The sequence below is a fragment of the Copadichromis virginalis genome, linkage group LG7, assembly GCF_057382275.1.
Source record: "Copadichromis virginalis isolate Kocher_CV1m ecotype Utaka linkage group LG7, C_Virginalis_male_GT1.1, whole genome shotgun sequence".
In the NCBI taxonomy this organism is placed as follows: domain Eukaryota; kingdom Metazoa; phylum Chordata; class Actinopteri; order Cichliformes; family Cichlidae; genus Copadichromis; species Copadichromis virginalis.
Window position 1 is genome coordinate 13,421,827 of NC_140624.1, and position 22,271 is coordinate 13,444,097.

The 22,271-nt window shown below is 41.7% G+C and overlaps 1 protein-coding gene across 2 annotated transcripts in view; it reads left to right on the forward strand.

Moving 5' to 3' along the window:
* The window catches only part of roraa (RAR-related orphan receptor A, paralog a), a 188,421-nt gene that overhangs the window by 138,444 nt on the left and 27,706 nt on the right, over positions 1–22,271 (forward strand). The window contains exon 1 of one of the 2 annotated variants that reach the window (XM_085461849.1): positions 1,041–3,245. The exons of the other annotated variant lie outside the window; for it this stretch is intronic. Coding sequence (XP_085317975.1) covers positions 3,215–3,245 — 31 coding nt within the window. The 5' untranslated portion in view covers positions 1,041–3,214. Of the gene's footprint in view, positions 1–1,040; positions 3,246–22,271 lie in introns of those variants that run through there. 2 annotated transcript variants of the gene reach the window in all.

Consider the following 22,271-nt stretch of genomic DNA (forward strand, 5'->3'; position numbering starts at 1 on the left):
ACATGACTGGGACGCAAAATGAGTAAGTCCAAAGGTGTTTATCTTGCGGGGTTAACGGCTGCGGAGCGGAACACCACGCAGCCGACTGGGTCCGCGCTCTTAAGAGGCGAGTCCAGAGTTGTAAGAGTTAACGTGGATCAGCTGCATGGTGAGCCTGTGCAGGGAATGGCTACTGACAGACTGCTAATGAGGCCATTATCAGGTCTCGTCCTCTTCTCTTCTCCCGGGGCACCGGTGGATGTTCTGTACCACATCTCAATTGAATTTCATTCCACAGGGCTTGTTTACGGTAAATACATTTGCTTGAATTAATCCACGAGGAGTGTGAGATACATGACTCGGCCAGTCTAAATGCAGAAATTTACTGTGTTGTGTCCGCTTCAGTTCAGTGTCAGCATCCACTACCAAGACTTTTTTTTCCCCCCTCAGGGATATAAAGAAATTATCAGCTAAAACAGTTCTATTGAGGGCTCCACATCGCTGCATTAATACCCATAGACAGCTGACCATCAGTCCCTCTGTGGCTTAATCAATACCCTAATGAGCAACTATCAGCAGCGTATTGGCATACTGTCACTGGTAATGTGAAGCAGTCAAGGAAGTGTGTGATCAGAAGCTAATGAACCAGCCTTGCTGGAAACATTTGTCCTTAGGGAAGCTTCGGCTTTTAAGCACAATTATATACAGTTGGAGGCACTATATTTGTTGCATGGCTGACAGACAGAGCAGCAGCAGCAGCGTCTTTTTCCAGTTTCACTCTGTATGATCCACATAAACACTGTCAACTGTTCTTTTATTGAACATTTTTTTTGCATTGCAAGAAGGCTGAAAAGGAGGACTGAGTGTACAGTGTGACCCTTATTTAACCTTGCAATTTACACAAAAGCTCTGTATCTTGTGTTTCGTTTTTATGTAGTTTTTTATTCATATTAATTATATATATATTTATATATATATAGAGAGAGAGAGAGTTACACGTCTCTATTTTGCTGTAGCATTTAACTTTGTTTTCTTTTCTTTTCTTTTACGAGGAAACAAATAGGTTTTATTAGAAGCACGGCTATTTCATTTTCATGGTTATTTTATGAACCTCTCTCTCTTGTCAGAAGCTATTCGTCACATTCACGCTGCAGAAACATATATAATGTAGAAAGCATGCACTCCTTTCAGCTCTCTCCTGATGCTCAGGTTGGAGTACTGTATGGGTGTTGTCCTTCTCTATGTCCCTGCTATCATATTGTGCTTGTTTGTTTCCCCTTAACGGTACCTCGGTGTTATGTCCCAGTGTGTCGCGCCGTGCTCGGTTCCAGAGAGTCTGATGCAGCAGCCAGTTTCTGAGAGACAACCACAGATAGTGACAGTTAAACCTGCTTGTGCGTGGGCCTTCGCCCTCTGACTCATCTGTTGAACTTTGAAGATCTTGCGGGGAGATGCCTACATCAAAATGAGAGGACTGTACCTTCTGTTACATCATATTGTTTCGAATAGTTTGCCGTGCATGCGTGTCTGCATCTAGTTTGTATACCAGGCACGCTCCATTTGATTCTATCAGCCTCTGAATGATATTTTGCTCATTAGACAGTGTGCAATAAGAGACCAGTGTTGACACAACCTGAGTTAATGTGTTTAGAGACTCTAATGGATCATAGAGGTGCTAATGAAACATTGTCATGGGAAGATTTATGTTGCAAGCTGCTGAGTTCTCATTTCCATTTTATATGTGGTTAGATGTACCTTTATTCAATGAGCAGTACACAGCGGAAGACACCAAATGAATATAGATATTTCAAGTGTAACGTGGGAATAAATAATTCAATTTCATGTTGCAACTGCTTTGTTAAGCAGTCGTAACAGGAGGCAATTCTCTATAATTCTGTGGCGTGGATACAGTGGGGTTAATAAAAGGTTTAGTAAAATGAAACAAATATAGAGAAGTTGAGAAAACGAGGGTGTAAAATTCACATTTCTACATGTGAAATATTGACTTTGTAAAAAAAAAAAGTAAAAAAGAAATGTAAAAAAAAAAATCACTAGTTTATTTTTTAGATGTGAAATATTGCAGTGTTTGAAACCGAAGCTGTGTGATGTTTGTCTTCAGACAAGATGATACCAGCACCAGCTTATTCGTGGAAATGCCAAATGGTTATTGGCCAAGGCTGGATTGCAGTAAAACCAGAATATTGTATCAGAGAGAGGCAGCTGGTTAGGAGTCAGAACAGATTATCATATGAGAGAGGATGAGTGAGGAGGAGGAGGGGAGGAGAGGATCGGAGAGAGAGGGAGCGAGAGAGAGAGGTAGAGACTGGAATGGAAAGCAGGGGGCGAGAGTGAGGGGCAAAAAGGAGGACGAGACGGAGAAGTGATACCAAGAAACTCATCGCCTGGTCGCGATGGGGTGGGGGGGATCATCCAAAAGCCTTCCGTCAGTATCTATATCGCCTCCTTCACCTGTCTGAAGGGGTGTGTGTGTGTGTGAGAGAGAGAGAGAGAGAGAGAGAGCTGCATGCAGGTCCTCTGAGAGGTCAGAGGAAGATGCTGAGGCTCCACTCATCTTCTCTCTGTGATGGGCCCACTGCTGCTTGCCGACATCTGGCCTCACACTGATCACTCATATCTACAGACAGGGAGGTGGAGAAGAGCGGGGCACTTGTATCACCAAGTCACAGAAAAAATTACACTTCCTCTGTCATCCATTCTCACTGCTCTCTTTTCTTTTCTTCTTTTCTTTTTTGAGTCACCAGTCTGTTGTCTTCCTGTCCCTCCTCTCTTTTCTTAGCCTTCACATTGCACAGTTTTAAAGGCAAAACAAAAGCACAAGGTGCAGAACCAGAATGTGATTTTTTTTTTCTCTCTCTCTTTTTTTATGCGAGAGCTGGTTTTGTCTTTACCCTTGCACTAAAAAGATAAGACGCAGATAGTTAAGAGTGTGCTGTGTCTAGCAAAGCTGGTATACACGGCTCCGACTGCAATCAGTGGGAAGAGGGCCAGCTTCCCTGCCTGAGCTCTCAGCGCCCCTACTGGCTGCATGCTGTGCCAATCAAAGGCTAGTGGGTGGGGAGCAGTCAGACATGAACACTGATGTCACAGTCACATGGATTCTGGTGTGGTCATGCTCGGAGGCTGAGAGACAGAGCTGTGCTGGCCAGCTGCTGCTGAGACAGCAGTGGAGGGCTTTGCGCTGGTGATAGTTCTTCTCTTATGGACTCGAAGCTCAATGATGTATTTTGTGATTTCAGCTATGAAAGGTAAGAGCACAATGCATGCCGATCGCGCACCCAGAGTAACAAGTAGGGAAGTACGAGTACGCTATTCACAGCCTGCCAACTCTTTGCATTTCATTTGCAAGGCATGAGTGTGACAGAGAGAGAGAGAGAGAGAGAGAGTGTGTGTGAGGGGGAGAGAGGAGGGGAGGGAGAGATACGGTAATACATTGCTTCTGATTGTGTCCAAGTCAGTTAAGCTTTTCTAATATGTCTGTCCGTGCACTTCGAGAATTTCTGCTTTGAACTCTCAGAAAGAAAGAGATGGCGCAATAGGAGCAATTTGCATCTTCCAAAAAATAAAAATAAAGAAAATAAAAATTAAAGGTTTGCTTTCATTTTTTTTATTTACAGTGTGCGTTTTGTCGCTGCAGGTTTGCAGGATGCTGTAGAAAACCACAGCCGGTGCAGCTTTTTTTCCCACTAGTTCGTCTATTACATGAAATAGCTCCAGGGTTTCAAGAGTAGAAGTTTTTATTGGCGTAGATGCGAGGTGGCATGCGATGGAGAGGGGGCTTGGGTTGGAGGGGTGTTTTTTTTTCTTCTTAATCCTGTCGTTCCAGTCCAGGGAACGTGTCTGTGCTGCAGGAAGATGTGTGTGGTAGTGTTGAACGCGGGTCGCAGACGAGCGACGAGGCACTGGCGCGACTGGCAGACTGAGATTGTTTGAGTTGATACCGATGCACGTGTTTGTCTCTCTCTGTGTGTATATATATTTATATAATTATATGTACTTTTTAAAATTTTATTTCTGCGTGTCTGTGACAGTGTTGTGTTCCACTGACCTATTTTTGGGGTAGTCGGGTTTACATGTGGCACAAGAGCAGGACTGGGTCCTCCCAGTCTCTGATGTTGATCTAGTACGCTTTAATCCCAGCTCTTCCACCCCCTCTCCGTTGTACAGGCGAGCATGTGCACACGCAAACACACACACGCACACACACACCCGTGCAGACAGATAGTGAGTGTAGTCAGACATACAGTGCATCCCCACACTTCTCTCACGCATGCCTGCACACACAAACATACACACAGACGCGCACACACACATGCACATAATCACGTTTTTTCCACACTTATGAGTTCTTCCATACAGAGAGATGTGAACAACCATGCAGACATATGTGGGGAGATGCACTCCTAATATAATTAAATAGGCAACGATAACCCCGCTGAGGCACAGGCAGCTGTCATTCGGTGCAAAATGACAAAAAATATATGGAGCTGGAAATAATTTGATTTGATATGTGCTGCTTTCTTATTTTTTCCTTCCCAGTAGATTGAAAGGTTTGGAAGAAAAAAGCACTCGGGCATCTTCAGAACACAGTGGCTGCATACATGCATATTATTAAAAGCAAATGAAATTAATGTGTGATATTATATGTAATTAGAGTATTAGTAATATTGATAGTAACACTTACAGCTTGTCTGACTTTCGTTTGACTCAAGCTGCCACGACCACAGTATTAATTCCTTTCATTCTTTTCTTCTTCTTCTTCTCTTTTGTTAAGAGTGTAAGGGAAGTCATTTACAAAGTGAAGCTCACAGTCAATTGTGATAAGCCTGACGTGTGTGAAATTGAGAAAGAGCAAAGTCCTGAATCTTATTTTCATGAAAAAAAAGACCCGTTTGACCTAATGTCCTTTTACATGCATTTCATAGTGAAGGGTTTTTATGAAACCTCATATTTTTGGAGAAAAAAACGAGTTTTGTGCTGTGTAGCATTTCTAATCTTTTTATGTTAAAGTGTAACATGCTCAAAATTTTATTGTGTTTATTTGTGCTTCGCTTGACTTGGCACAGAATTGCGTCTTTTTTGTTACTCATTCGGTTCAGAAAAAAATAAGCAGATCTGATATGTACAGCAAAAAAACTGCTTATTTTTTGTGCTCTAATGAGTCTCTTCACCAGTCTTCCTCTAGCTCCGTCTGTTCCCTCATTGGTGCTTTCAGTTTGATGAGGGGTGTCTAGTGTCATGAAAGGATATTGTGACAATGTCAGAAATTAATTAAAACGTCAACAAGGGGGATAATTGAAAGCTAATTTAAATAGGAGCAGTCATTTCTCCTGAATGTGGTCAGGGAAGTGCACGATGACTTGCTGCATTGCCACAGACACAGAGTTTACATTGTTACCCGTGCATACTGCATGTGCCCTATGTGGTGTTTTTGAAAACTGTTTTTCATCCTCTGCACTTCAAAAAATAATGCTAATGTATTATAACGAACATCTCTCTGTGCCTCTGTGGCTTTGTCTCTACCCTGCACCACCCTCTACCCACCTCTCCCTCTCAATTCAGCCTCTCTACCACACCACTGCCTCTCAAGTACCTAATTACCTGTAATGGAAACATCCCTCTCATTACCCCATGCAAATTAGCCAGCCTACTCAACACAATTAAGATGAAAATTCCAATTACATAATTAAAGAAAGTTGTTTGATGTGTGGATAGAAAAGGTAAAAAAGAAAAAGTGTCTCACACAGAGCACATATAATTAACCCTTGAAAAGGAGAATTATTGTGGCAAGATGGGTAGCATCAATGTTTCAAAATTGTTGAAAGCAGTGGCCAGTAAGCTACTACAGCGCGTGCAGACAACACATAAATATGTGATCTAGCATGAGTGTGTACTAGACTGTGAAAAATCTTTTGGGGCAGTAGAGAAGGTAAAGCCAAATATCTTATGATAGGCGCTTTAAGGCTATGTTAACAAGGCTGTAAATATTTGCTGTGGATTTGGTACTCTTTGTCTCTTTCAATCAGTGGCCGATTGAAGCGCTCACTAACCAGTGCTGCAGGCTCTCACACATTAAAGCAGAAGTTAGCAAGATTGGCTATTATCCAGTTAAGGACTGAGGACATAAAGAGCCAAAGGGGAAAAATATGCCACAGATTAAGGTGAAGGCAAATATAGCCACCTATAATCCACCTGCAAGGATTTAAAATAAAAGACCCAATTATTTTAGGACGAGGCATTCATGCACGTTTTGATCTTTTAAAAAAAATCAATAAATACGGGGTATGTTTTAGTCTGTCAGTATGTAATTTTAGACAGCTACATTTACTTCAGTAGAACCACAAATGTCTGTATATTTGCAATGAAAAAAACCTTTATTAATTTAAGGGGTTATATACAATACAATTAAAAGCATGCACACAACATCTGAGCAGATGCAAGGCAGGACAAACAAGTCAGCCTACCAGACGTGCAGTGTGTGCTTCAGCCCTCTCTCCTGCCTCTTAGCTCACCGAGGAAGTGGATTGGTGTCCCCACAGGTTATTAAAGTGTGTGAGCTGTGCCAGTCTGCGCTGTGCACACTGAGACAAACATCCTGGCTGCCTGTCTGTGTGTAGAGGGACTGGTTAATGAGATATTGACTGCCCATTGAGAGCATGGATTTTTGATTTGGCTCCATAGAAGTTGGGGAGAAAAGGATGTGCACTCCAGAGAGGATAGGCGCCTACGGATAGACACCAGTTTCTGAACTGGGGATTATTTTGCATTTTAATGTTGCACGTTTTAGGTGATTATGAATTTGAAAAAAATTCAAATTCTGGGTTTGAGAAATGTGTTATTTGTGCATTGGATATAAGTGTGTTAAGTATATGATTTGCCTTTGTGCTTCCAGTAACAACACAAAGAAGAATTGCCATTTCTTTGTAACCACGTCTGAGCATAGTTTTTGTACAAACATTAATCTGCAGCGGCATCCGAAGCATTGCCAGGGTGCCAGACAGCTCTGTCAGTCATCTTGTCTTGTCAGTCACACCTTGTGGTTTTGACAGATTAGTCCAATCACAGGCAAGGTTAAACGACTCCCCTGTTCTATGTCCAATCAAACAGCGGGCAACAACAAACAGCACTTGCTCAAGGTAACCATCGGACTAAATCCTTAAAAACTTGAGGTTCATTGAGGGTTCTCTATTTGGCTCCCCAGTCAGGTAACAGACCAAGCTGGGCTTAGCCTAATGCCTTTAACTTAAAGGTAATTTCCTACTTTACTTTCAGTCTGTATTTCAGGAGTCACTTATAGAGCCTTTTGAAGTATCTCGCTGTCATGCAGCATTTAGCTTCTGATAGAATACTTCCTCTGTCAGCACTCATTAGATAATCACATACCACAGGCTATGGAGTTAGAGAACATTTTTACTTTCATTTTTTTTTCTTGCCTTCTGTAACGTTCTAAGCAGAAAATGTAGAAAGAATATAGATTCTCTCTTTTTTTTTGCAGCCCTCAATCTTTGCGTTCTAATAGTTTGCTGTTTGCAGTTATTTGAAATACTGACACGCATCCTCCCAGCGCAAATCAGCGTTACTCAGTAAAGTGCCTCAATAAAATTAGTGTATGACTATGTACCGGTAATTTAATAAGGAACGTACACTTCTTCTGCTTCGCATGCTTTGCCTTGCCCTCGTGTGCTTTGCCGCCTGTGGTTTAAAAGTTAGCAGTGTTTTAAGAGAGTGAAGGATGAAGTTTTATTCCCCTGTACTTTCATTCTGAGCATGTTTCGTACCATTGGCTTTTTTCCTCTGTGGGCCTCTGGAGGGCTGTCCATTTGCTTTTTGAAGTTGCATCAAAGAGGAAATGGGGGAGAAAAAGCATTATTGATTTTGCGTTTTGTCTGACTGAAACACTGAGGACAGAAAAACACATAAGGAGTTAGGTGTTGGCAGTGGGGCAGCTCCGTCTCTTGTGTGTGAGCCAGAGGGAGATGGGGGAGATATCGAAAGAAGGTGAGGAGGAACACCAGACAACACTAATGCATCTCTCCCTAGAGTCGTATGCTCAGTCCTTTCACTTCCATCATTTCTCCTCTCTTTTCTGTTCCTAATGGCGGAGTAAATAAAGCCCATTACTGTACGGCCTGAGACAAACCTCTGTCTTTCCCCACCATGTCGGATAGCTTTCCCATCAGACCGGTGACTCCCGAGGTCTGACAGCGCTCTACAGTTGACCTGCTTTTCCATGAAACACCAAGCTGCTCTCTTCTCAGTTGTAATCAGATCTCCCTGCTAGGCAAGCATGCTGGCAGCAGGCAAGAAGAGGAGTATTGTTTTTTGTGGTTTATCACCTTCTTCGCCCTCTTCCTGCATGCGTCAGCCTAGCAGAGGTGACACAGGAGAGGAGTACTTTTCTGGTGTTAATCTGACCTAAGGTGACTAAGAAAGAAACTCTTAGTGATAGAAACCGATAAGAGCTTGTTTCTAATATTCCTTACTCAGCACTTATGCTAAACAGATGCGTGGCGTCTTTTAGCCGTTTTCTGTGAACTCTGTCGAAAGACATACGCGATTCTGTGGAATTTTTAGTTCGGAAAATGACGGTGAAATTCGAAGACTTTGCCAGTGAAAGCGTGCTGCAGAATAAGAGGCTGAGGAAGGGTCAGAGGTCACAGCATACTGAGACATACTCCCTTCTTCTCCGTGGAGAGCTACGGCAGCATCTAGGGAGCCTGGTGGGGAAGAAAGGATGAAAAATGAGAGGCGTGCAGAATTTTGATGAGATGAGGGAACAGGCAACGTTATAACAAAGGTCGTCGCAACATGTGCTCCGCCACTTGATTACAAAAGGGAGAGAAGTGTGTGAGGCGTTTGATTGCATGTCCCAGTAGAGGCCATTAGAGGTTCTACTTGTAGGATGGCTTCATTTACACTCATCTGATCTGTTGTGTGCGCTTATGAACAAACAAAGATTGCGAATCTTCCCGAGCACTAGGGGGTGCTCTTCAAGGGGAACAAATGAGAATATCTGTCCCCCAGGGTTTTAAAGTTTTTACCGCCTCCTAAGTTCACCATCATTGCCGGTGCTGGTTACGTGTTGCCACCAGGCAGAGCGATGCATGTTTGAATCTGGAATCAAAGTGAGAACTTGCTCTCAAGGTTTGCAGCATAAGGTGCTCTCACACCAGCGAAGATGCATAAAAGGAATTCCTAATCATAAATAACAAAGAAAAACAGCCTCGCCAGAACAGACTGCTTAAGATTGATTTTTATGCACATGCATTCATTTGGAATAAAAGAAATGCTGCTTCAGTGCTAATTGCAAAGATGAAAGGGGAAGAATGTGCAAGGCAATGAACTTTGATTAAAGGCACAGCGCATATCCTATTCAGGGACATAACGTTTTAATGAAATCCAGGCCCATTTATGGACTCGTGAAGTATGTTTTGAAATTAAAACTGAGTTTACACGGTTGATATACGGGATGAAAAAGATACACTCCGTTCGTATGTGTTGGTCTCATCATCCTAATTCAGCAAGTCAGGCGTCAGCGCCAAATACACAATGTCTGTCTTAGACAATGAGCGTGTGCATGCTTCCCAGCTGGAGCAAAGGGGTTAACTGGCTGTGGAGAGATCCTTGACCTATCTGAGATGAGCTTACCGCCCCCTCAAGCAATGTGGAATATCTGATTGCTGATTATGAGTTTATTCCCTATCGTGCTGAGCCTTTTGCATGTCAGGATCCATCCCTCCCCAGCAGAACTGATTAAGGAGCTGGAGATGATGCTACAGCTCTTAGCAATTGCTGAAAGACTCTCAGAGAGCCTGGTAATCTAGAGTGCAGCTGGCAATCACCCACCACTGACTTTTTTTCTTTCTTTTTTTACAGGCTTTTGGGTTGTTTTGTTGTTTTCAAGTGGGTTTTTTTTTTTTTTTGGCATATTGTTGTCTTTGTTCCCCCAGGGCTTCTTGTTTCTGGATGAGAGCTTTCCTAGTGCTGAGCACAGGTCCTTGTCAACCTGGCTGCTCAGCCCAGTCCAGCCTTAACAACAGCAGCGTCAGCAAAGACCCTCGCTCAAAGTCTCAGGATTTGCTTATGATCTCCCTCTTATAAGAGCCTAATTTGGGCAAAAGAAGCATCTTCATCCCTGATGTAATAACGCTCTCTCTTGGCTCATTTTCAGAGTTCCTGGAATCCAATACATGGGACATAGGCATCAGATAAATTGAAATAAATAGCCCCTCAAAACTGTACCCTTATGTTAAGTTTTGGGGATTTATGTGCCATTCAGTAAATTTCTCACAGGAAACTCCCATTTGTTTTCACAGGAAAACAAATGGGAGTTTTCTAGCAAAAAGACTGCATGACTGCTTTATTTGCTCACAGGGATCTGTCACTTAGTTACAAATCAGCAGCTGTCATCTCTTAAGTTTTGTTTTTGTCAATAGTTGGAGGGTAGAGGAAGACAGCGCCGTTCCTACTGTGCTAATGGTTGTTTTAATGCCTTTAAAGTGCGACCTGGAGCAACAGAGGACAAATCTGCCCAAATAGAGCATTCTTAATTACTGTAAAAGCTCCACAGCCCACCGTTATTGACGTTTCACTGTCAAACACATCAGCCACAATGTTAGTGCCTAACGCTGAAATGCTCGTTAAATATTGAAATATTAAATAGATTGTGTATGTTATTGATTTTTTTTTGTTTGTTTTAAAACCCAGCTAGAGAAAGACAATGCAAACTTTCTTATTCTATAAATACTATGGTGTGTCGGCTGGTTTATTTAACATGTAGTAGTGTATGTAGTTTTGCACACAGTCAAAGAAGGGTACATAGAAATCATTTCTATTTTTTCCAAAGGTATTTTTAGAGTAAAGCTAATGGAGTTCCACATGTGACACAATCAGCCCTGGTAATCAAATGACTGTTGTCTGAGCTCTGCTTTCTCGTGTAAATGAAACGTCTTAAAATGTTGCACTGTGGTGGTGAAAGACACCAAACATGTTTCATGTGACAGTCTAAAGTATCTTTGGGAAATCTCCTGTAAAACTGTGTGTGTTTCTTAGGTGGGGAGAGGGGTGGACAATTACACTTATATTTTTTGCACAACTGCATGTTGAATTGCATGCTTTTTAAGTATCATTATTTTCATATGGACAAAATGTTTAGGTGGTACTCTGTTAAAAACCCCATCTACCTTGTGCTTAGAGGTTCCCATAGTAACATTGCTAGGTGACATAATTCACAGGCAATTTACTCTCTTGATTTTTTTTCTTATCATGTATGATCATAAACTACGCCTCAGAGGGGGGATCAAAACGTAGGTGAAGCACATTTACATTTTCAGATTGATAATAAAACTGACTTATAAGTATATAATACTAACATCTTCCATCTATCCAAGTCAGGTTTGGGTGGGGGGCTGGAGCATCTCCAAGCTGTGATAGGTGGGGCACGCCTATCTAGCAATCTAGGTTGTCTACCGCTGGGCTAACACAGACAGAAAACCAGTCATGCTCACATTCACACCAATTTAGAATTGCCAATTAATCTAAGGCATGCATATCTTTGGACTGTGGGAGGAAACCAGGAGTACCCACGGAGAACCCACCTGAGCCAGCTGGTGGATTTGAACCCAGGACCTTCAGGCTTTGAGACAACAGTGCTAATAATTTAATAACTGTATATTAATTATTCAGTGCACAAAAACCAAGGAATTTATAAACAAGTAAATGTGTTTGCTTTAGTAATAAGTCCCCTGTTCTGTTTTCTTTTTATTTAAATCAGGTTGTTACATTTTAGTTACTGATTAAATAAAAAATAGTAATAATTTTGCACTCGTGGGTGTGCTGTCAAAACGTTAGCTAGTCAATGTAGCTACATAGCTTAGCTACACTGGCAGCGCACAAAGTCAATGTAACACTCCTAGATAAAATGTCTTAAGTCTTACCGCAGTCCCACCCAAATATGACATTCTCACTAACTTTGTGCCGCCTTCTGCCTCACAGTTATTTTCGATGTACGTGTGCAGGTACCCACAATGAGTCCTTGCTTCCAATTTATTGAAACGAAAAGTTGACCCTCTGTGTTCATATATGGTGATTTGAAACACACCATCCATGCGAGTGTCTAACTAAACAGCCCAAACGGTCTGTATTATTTTAGGTTAGATTATCTAAGCATCTCAGTTCTCTAACGACCTCCCGACTGGAGGCGGGCATTTCTGTTGTGGCAATGTTTGTGGAAAAAAGACGCAATAAGCAAAATGTTGACCCCATGGCACAGTTTGAACGACAGCTCCTTTTTATTTGCATAATAAAGCAAAAAATGCTTCAAGAAATGTATAAAAATCAGAAGTGAGAAAGTTTTAGGGAAAAATGCAAAGAAAAAAATGCATTAATGCATGCAGTGTGTATCTGCATTATCTGTGTATGCATCAATGCAGAAATGTATACACAGATAAAATATATTAAGTGGAAAATTGTAACTAAATAGAGAAATGAATATAAAGGTAATTCAGTATTGATTTACTTGTTTATTTTTGTTATTGGCATATTAATTAATTCATTTACTCTTTTTTAATTATTTTTAATTATGGCAAATTCAGCCCTCTATGATAAACCACTCTATGTTTCACATACCTTCTCTAGTAGAGTTAGTGAGGAAGGTGTTTTTTGATCTTTTGACACATGATTACATTGGGCCCGTCTGGGCTTTGATCTCAGGATGGATTTTTTGTCCATCTCTTGATGTGGGATTATTATAATTTATACATAAGGGATTTTTTTCGGCCTCACCAAACTTGAGTAAACATAGTATACATAGTAGATTAACATTGTATTTGTTTACAAATTCTCATTAGCGAGGCCTAAGATAATTAATCAGTGGCCGTGGTATATAAGTAGATAGACACCGTTCAAATAATTTATTCCTTTCAGCTCTAACCAAGTGTGAGAAAAAGTGTCTGATCAATTTCTCCCTTAGATGTAGCTCTTTGAAGGCATGCAGTGTCTTAGGAGAGTACTAGCCCAGTATTTATTCTCTAGAAACTGAGAGTTGAAGACCTTGCAAATTCTGTACAAATATTACAGGGTGCTGGCTGCCTGACTCAATCTAGGAGTCCTCAATTCCCCTTAAATAAAAGAACTGTATGAACCCAATACACCCATACAGATGTAAAATATTAGCTATAGTGTAGGTGTTTGCTGTTTATTGATGTTGAAACGAAATGGCCTGAGTAATTTGAGCGCATTTTCTTTTTTTGTACCCAAATCTTTTTTTGATTTTATGTTTTCAGGCACCTGAGGCACAACTTCACAGAATCATGATTACAAATGGTTTCTTTCTTTTCTTTTCTACACTCATTTGTTTTGATTAACAGAAAAAGAAACTAACACCAGCTAGCAATGGAGCAAAAATAGCAGTGCTTATCAACAGAAAAGTTTGAGATATCCTGAATAATTCACCTCTGGATCGCTGTCGTCACACAGGAGTTTCAGTGACTCGTCGACTCATATTTAAGTCCTTTCACAAAGTTTTACACCCCCCTCAAGAGTAAATAGACATGGACACCAGCTGAGGTAAACAACGGACTGGCAGCCTACACATCGTAAATTACCACAAAATATTTAATTGACACATAAAATTTTTCTATTTTTGATTTATTGCTTAGTTTTGATGATATTCAAATTTGTTAAAATATAGTGCGTACAAAAATGTTTTTATTAGTGCTGTCAGTGTTAATCTCGTTAAAATGACGTTAACGCCATAACTGCATTAACGCGACAAATCTCGGTTAGCGGGTTAGCACGGATCGGACGTGCTAACCCGTGGGACTGCACGGCGTGGGACTGCATGGCGTTAACGCATTAGCGCTAACGGAGATTTGCCGCGTTAATGCGCTTATGGCGTTAACGTCATTTTAACGAGATTAACGCTGACAGCACTAGTTTTTATACACAAACAGAAGAAACGCAGTGGCCAGCTGCTTTGCATTTCCCCACAATAGCCGTGACTGACCGAATCCATTATGGGCAAATGTAGAATATACAATCTAAATACAATGTTTTTGATTTCTGTTGGCTGAATAAAGCCTTTGTCCTACACCAGCCGCCATAGCTAGGATTATGCACTTGAAATGAAACTAAAAGATGAAACTAATTCAAGAAAGAACTAATATCACATGAATTAATTCATGTTCTGAAGCGTGAATCCCACTTTTAAAAAACCTCATGTTTCACTATAGTTCCCGTAAAACATATTGTTACACCTGTTTATAGTGCATAACAATTATTTTTTCATTTCACGATGAGGGGCTGTGTAATCATTCCACTTTTAAAATGCTTGTTTCTCTAAACGGGTAATTAGAAATTAGTCTAGGAACACATGAGCCAGTCTGCTGACAGGGCCAGTTTTTCTGAGCTTTTCTGAGTGTATATCGCAATCTTTACCAAGCCATCCTGCCTCATGAAGTGTTCACTTTTTTCTTTTTTTCACAAATGCAGATACAGTATGAAAAAAAAAATCTATAAATAGCTAAATTGTCACCCAGTGATATCCTTCTTTTTCTCTCCACATAGACTGATTAACTGTATAAAGCCAAATCTGGTCGTTATTAGTCGGACAAATTTACACTACAAGAGAAAACCAGTGGAAAACTTGTCCCTTTTGTATAGATTGAATTGATTGAAGCATTGTATACTTTATTTTTTGCATATATTAAGAGAAAGCAGCTTTTTTTTTGTTACATTCGTTTTAGTTTATGACATAAAGCAGCTCAGTTTCTCTCCCAGGCGATTCAAAGATTGCTTGCTTTGTAATTTGAATGCTATCCATAGGCAACCGATATTATGTGGCTATTACTGATGTATGTTCATAAGATAGATTTGATGTCATAGTGTATCCCTTAAGCAACAACAAAAGCTTGCAGTGATGAAGGGTTTATTTTTAAAACAACAGGAAAGGCTTTCTGCAGATTAATTCCAGTGTGTGGTTCACATTGTTGGAGAAACAAATTGGGCTTTACGGAATTAGTGCGTTAACCTCAAATCTATTCCTGAAACATACAATTGAGTTTGATGTGATGGATGCTTCTGTGTTTTCTTTGCAGGAAATTAAAAGAAAAGGAGCAAACCTTCCCAAATGGGTTATTGTGTAGTTGGAAGTACAGTAATGATAGCTTGGTGTTTTCTTCATTGACCCAGGTGTGGTTTAAAACTACAGTATGGATGTGAGGGGCTGCCTGTGTACTCCAGTGCTGGGAGACTATTTGCTGAAGGTCATTTGGGATCATAGCTTGCCATTAATAATTCCTGAAAGCATCCAACATCTCCATCTGTTCTGGTGCATTCATCGCTCCACTTCAAAGACAAAAGCAGCATCTGCAGGTTAGCATTAAACCTGCCTCCGGGCTAAGATGTTGGAGGTGGGATTCTTTGTAGAGAAAACACATCTCTGGTCATCAGGTCATGCTGCTCATATAATAGCCAATTAATGTGTTGTATGTTTGCTCCCACAGCTTGAACTTGTGAACACATGTGTACACAAAGACTCGCAGACGCACATACAGTACACATTACCTCCTATTTGGACTATGGTGCGCGTTTTTCAGCTCTCGCTACCGAATCCAGTGGACATAAATCCATGCTTTCCATCGAAGGCTACCAGCCTCTCTACAGGGATGCAATTACCACCCTCCGTCGAGTCATTCCACCCGACAAGGTGTTCCCGGAGAAATTATCGAATCGGATTTCAAATGAGGCATTTAATTACGTGCATTGTGTGTGTTTATCTGTGTGGCTCACCAAATAACAGGTATTCACCTGTGCAATGGGTGTTCAGTGCTGTCTAAAATCTAAACAGGTCTCAGTGACAGGCACACTTCAGATACGTGGGAGTCCTGCGGGGAGTAAATGGATGTTTGGCAGTGGCATGTGCTGCCCGGGCCTGGTGGGCACAGTGGGCGAGGAGGCAAGTGCCTGGCTGAGTGAAAGATGGCAGTGTGTAAGGAGAGTGTGTGCACACAGCTGAGGCTGTGACAGAAAACAGTGAGAGTTCTGCTCCTGCTGCTCCATCTCTCCCTGCCAATGATAGATCTTCACTTTAATTTTGTTAATAGCGAGAGTCTGGCTCTCAGTGGACTTAGACACGGCTATTCTGCACCAATTTTCTCTGGGATTATTGTAATCACAAAGGTGTATTTGGGAGAGGGAAAAAAAGGACTGGAAATCTTAGTTTGCATAATAATGTCTTTCTAATTTACTGTAAATTTACAGTTACAGTGCGAGTATAGCTTGCAGTCGTTAGTCCTTCATCTCTCACATGTAATTTGCTGATAAAGCACCTGTGCCAATGAGTAACTCCACCATCTTTCAGCCCTTGGCTCTTGTACTGTACTGTAGGGCTGACCAGTAAGTCCACTCAAATCAACATCAGCTCCAAACTGCTTAGCCTGGCTAATTTGAATTTCACATCTCTGCTGAATCATAACCCTGTCAGGACCTTTCTTCTTTATCATGCCTGTGCCCCCGGTGGATTTTCATCACAAGCAATAGAAATTAATTACTCAGATTAGAAACTGAGCCACAATTACTATCATTCTTTTTTTTCAAAGACTTACATTTCGCTTAATGTTGATATCTGATCGGAATCACACTGCAGAGGCTAGATTGTCTTTGAAAGCAATTATTTTGCTGTATTTATTCATGGGGTTTCAGCGGAAGTTAATGACTGTGGAAGAGAGCGGGAAATGATTTTTCTCGATGACACACTCCCGGAGTTGTCAGGTGAAAGCGAGTGCAGCGCTGTGCCGGCCGCTACACTGGACAGGAGCTCAGATCAACATGATAAAGAGGGACTGATTGAGCTCTGTACGACCACAGGAAGCTGAGCGTTAAGGTTCAAGGTTATCTGGACAAATCAGACTCCTGTTTCCATTCATCCCCTCCTCAACCACCAGCCAGCCCTCCCTGGGCAAACTGGCAAATTAGCAATTCTGATGTCGGCAAGCAGGTCTAGCAAGGGAATGCCTGTGAATCCTAATGCCATGATTAAACTTTCATATCCGTCCGGGGGAAGTGCTGCATATACAAAATAAGCAATCTCTTTTTATTTTTCAGCACTTTAAGTAAGGCTGTCGAGATGGGCAAACATAAACCCTTCAGTGGGGTTAAATTGACTGGGCCAAGAGGGATGAGCCTTCACTCAAGTCACTCAAGTTTTTTTGTATTTCCTTAGTGATTAGAACTGGTATTGATATACACAAAGAAACTGCATTTAAAAGACATTTAAATGACCATAATTCAATTGTAGCTGCGCTTCTGCAACAGACTCAGTGCCCATTCCTCAACATCACAGATTATTTGGTGAGAATTAACATATTAAAAGGTCACGTTTAAGGAAACTGGATATGCAGGCAGTCTTACACTCCCTCGGTCGGCCACGGTGATTGTATAGGACAGAATGTGAGGGACAGGGAGCTTCGGTCCAAACGGCGAGCAAATTCTGGATGTGGCCATTATGTAAGATGGTCTTATCAGGCTCTACCTCCTGCTGAGCCACAGCCTAGCTTCCCTCTGCTCCTTCTTCCCAGTGCTCCCAAAACATGGGGCTTCATTAGCTGGGCTAAATATCCCCGTTCTTTGCAATCTCTATCATTTTTTGCCTTGAGGCAATCCGATAATTACCTGTTCTCATTCCCCCTCCTTCTGGCCAGCAGGGAAGTGTTCTGACTTGCATTCGTTTGCATGAAATATTATCAGAATATTGCACATTTCTCCATTCTGCAGGCTCAGACACAGGAAATATGGAGTTGCAGGAGCTGTGATTGACAGGTGTCTGTCTTTCATGTTCCTCTGAGAATAGCTGCTTTGTTCTGGAGATGCAGCAAGAATTTTGATGGAAGGAGAAATGGCGTAATGTGTATAACGGCTTTGTTGCTTTGTTTAACCTCTCTCGCTCCCATAATTTCCTGTGTTACACTGCTCTTTGTTACCTACAGTGTAGGTGTAAAGGAACTCACAGATTGTCTGAATTTAAAAACATCAATGCGTTCCCCCCACAGAGAAAAACTATCAGTGCTGGAGTAGGATCGCTCTCTTTGTGAATTTGCAGAGTTTGGGGAAATAGACAGATGGGTGCAGAGCACATAATGCCTGGAAGGGAATAGCATCTTGAGTGGTTACGGTCAAAACAAAAGGCCAAGGCTTCCACCCAACTGCACGTATTCTGTCTTATATTATAATTCGTAATGTACAGCGGCTGGTTGAGTTGATGTATAAGCTTTACCACTAAAGGCAAATCAGCCAGGCTCCCAGCTCTGCAGTTAGTAGAAATCATGTATGAAAGCTCTAATATGCAGGAAATTGCATCTGATCCTCCTATGATGCAGAGCATCCTTGTTTGTCTGCTAAATGACTGCTATGGAATCAAAAATATTCCTGCTTCAAATATCGCTCTCTTTGCAAGGTAATGTCATGCTTGGTATTTACTTGCATGTCTGTTTCATGGCAGCAAAGCCATGAATATGACAAGTCTGATTGTAGCCAATTTAAAAAAATGTCTTTAAATGTCATTCATGAATGCATATTGAAATTTAAAAGGAACTTGTGTTAAACAGAGGATCCGTCTGATACTGACTTGCTGTTGATGCATGAGCTTAAACCCATTCAGTGTCTCCCCTCGCCTTGCTGTGGGAAGCAGTGATGATTTTGGACTTTGTGACGGTCACTTTAATCTCTAATGAAGGCTCGTCCCTGGCTCTGCTCAGCCCTCTGATAGCAGAGCAGTCATAAACAGGCCTGTCAGGGGGATTGCAGCGCTAGCAGTGTAAATGGCAAAGAAAACCCCAGGGACCAAGCCATGCTTGCATTATGGTCTTATTCAGATATAGTGTAGCTGGGAAAAGACAGACTTTCATATGACAAAATTCCCCTGCTTTGCCTCAGCTTACTGTGTGACTGAATCACAGTATACCTTTGGACCCACTTTCCATTTGAAAACTAAACATTACCCACATTAGTGTGAGTATATGAGTTGCATTCAGGTAGTCGACATGTCTTTGACGATGCTTGAATGAAAACTAAAATACCATCAGGCTTATTCCAGCTGCAAATAAACACTCGGCTTTTGAGATTGACAAATTGACCATAAAATTTGTGTTTCTAAATTCAGTCGTGCCGTGTTATAGCATATGCTTCTTTTAGTTTTACAACATTACCATACAAATGAAGACAATTTCATGTTTATCATCGTGTGCAAGATGTAAATGTGTGCTCAAACGATTCTGTGAAACTGATTACTGGTTGCTCTGTGTTCTGACACATCCTGTGCTCATGCAGCATGTGCGACAGCTGGTTAGTAATTAGAATAATCTTCTCCCTGGTAGTGATTTAGCTTTCGTGACTGCAGCTTACCTCAAATTGAAAATAAATTTATAGATAAATGCGTTTGCTGTTCCAACAAATTATACCGCTGTAACTCAAAGGAGCCAAGTTGTTTATTTTGGTAGTAAAAGAGCAATCAGAGAAAACAAACAAAGCGCTTTATGAGAGCTGTCAGATTAATAATGATGCTACCCAGCGGTGATGATACAAACGATTATTTTTCACCACACTCTACCCCACATCATCATGGTAATTATAGATACTATATCATTATTATATCAAGTATTCATTACAGATTATCAAGATAATTGAGGCTTGCTCCAGGATTGCCAAGTTGACTATGCAGCCATTAAACTGGGAATTACTGTTGATGAGCGAAACACACACATTTCATTATCCACAGCAAACCAGTACTGAGTCCGTGCGCTGCGTTACGCGAGCCTCAATATGTGTGCTCGTACACGGTGGCTACACATGAACGGTTGACAGTGTTAAGATGAGGCTATACATGTGATACATTGTTTTTCTCCCAGCTTCTGTTCTGGTGTATCTGGGCAAATCCCATGGTGATGAGGCGTAGAATCTGTCATGGAGAAGGCATAAGCCTTTCATATGCATAGTGGAGATAAGAGGCAGCCATTTTATCAGGCGAGCTGTCGCTCCAGCATGCTCGCGTGTTACGTGTCCCCGGGAGCGCCTCCAGAAACATGTCCCTTTAATGACACGGCCCGTGCTCGCCAAGAGGACGCCCAGTTTGTTCCGAGCACTAACCTGACAATTATGCCAATTACACAAGGCAGCAGTGTTGACAAACACACCGGGAGAATTGCTTCAGTTGATTGGTAGCTGTGTTCCCAAGTTCCCTGCTGTGACTTCTTCTGTAATTTAACTAGCATGGAGGAGAATTGCAATGGGTTTTCGAGAAAATTCCCCAAGCCTTGTGTTCTTTTGTAACGCGGTGATGTTTGTGCCAAATGAACAGGCAGAGAAATAAATCTTGTGCATCAAGGAGGCAAAGGGGGAGAGATCTTTTTTCCTGCTCGGCACCCGTGTTTGTGGTTTGTTTCGATTCATAAAGAGTGTTATGTTTCCTGTAGGGCCAGAGCGGCATGTAGAAAGTTGTTGTGGTGGATCATATTACCTCTGAGGATTAGATCCCAAATACTGACCCGGCACCATTAGCGGCTGCTTGTGTAACTAAGAGCACTGCTGTTGGCACCTGATTATGAAACTTAGCTTTCAATGTAGTAAGACAGGAAACACTGCCAGTGTGGAAGCATACACAGTACACTTGCTAAAGCATGATGTGCGAGCGCTTGGTTAGAATACATAAAAGCTATTTCAGCAGGTTTTTGAGCAAGAGCAGCATTGTACCGCATCAGCCTATTTGCAAAAAATCTGTGTTGATAAGCATGAATATTTTGCAGGGGGGAAAAAAAAACACGACCCCCCCCCCATTCCCCTTTTTTTATTTAGGTGCACATTTACTTATTGATGTCCTCCAAGCGCAGCACTTTCTTTGCATTCCCGTCTACAATAACGAGGTCCTTTATGATCACGTGAATTGAATCGCAAATAATGCGCTTTTCAGGCCAGATACAACATTTGTGGCCAAGTATTTTCTTGAGGTGAGCTACATTGTCTACATGGTAGCGGTTTTTAGTCGTGATGGGCTTGAAAAACCTTGCAGGGAGATTTTAAGGCAAGAGCAAATTCAGCTTATTGTTCCACAAAGGAGGCCGTTTCGTAACAGTTTACTTGAGCTTTAGTCTAACCACATAGGCACACGGCGGACGGAAGCTTGTGCCATGACTGAGGTTCATATCTTGAGCCACCCTGAAGCTGAAGTCAGACGTGGTCAGTACGAAGTGTCACTGCAGACGTTTTTCTAAGAGCCCAGCGATACGCAGAAAAGCAGGCACATCCAGCTGCCTGCACTCGCATGGTCAAATAGAAGTGAACAGAGTTCAGTTCCCACATGTCCCCTTCACTTCTCTTACACAATGCGCTGTTAAGCTGGAGTTAGCGGACATTAGAGGTCAGCTGGTTATTGGGACAGTGGAATTATTTACTGTAGAGGAATAGAGATGGCTGTGTGTTTTTTGGGTTGTTTGTGTTTTTTACATAGTTCGTGGTGGGTTTAAACGCGTCACTGAAAAAGCGGGCACATTCAATGCAACGCCTCCGAAAGTGACTGACGTGCCTTCTTTTATTGTATGTTACTGCGCATAAGCCCACACGTCCTCGAGGACATATTTCCTGTTGCATTATCATGTTAGTGCAGCGTAACAAGTGCCGCTTGTTAGAAATGTCAAAAGTCCCTTAACAGTGAAAGTGCTGTGATTTACACCCATGTTTGACGAGGCTAGGAATCCATTAGTGTCCATCTAAATTATATCAGCCAAGCCACTGACACCAGTGTGCAGTCAGCTGCCAGTTCATTGATTAAGAACAGTTTCCAGTGGTCTTACGTAACTGGCCCTTTCACTCAGTTCAGCGGCGCTGGCCTTCTCCTTGTGGCGGTACAAAATGAAATAAAAGCTGTGAATATTAAGCCTCACGTGCTTTCTCGTAACTCTAGAGGTGTTAGGTGAAGCGTGTGATGGTACACGATTTAATGTGGCACGCTGCACAAAGGACACCATTACTCGGGTTTGTAATAATACTTCCTATTGTGCTGTCAGTAACCACAAAACACTTTCTGAACTTTATGAGATGTTCTTCTAGCCACCATCATTTTTTGACAGCCCGTGTGAAAACTGTATTTAGATTGCTGTTGGAAGTCTCCATCTTAATTCAGTCAACTCTCTTCTGTTTTTTTCGGGTTTTGATAAAAGAAGAAGCAATGTCAATCAGGTGAACTAATGGGAATGCGCATTTTGTAATTCCCTCAAAGGGAATGGTAG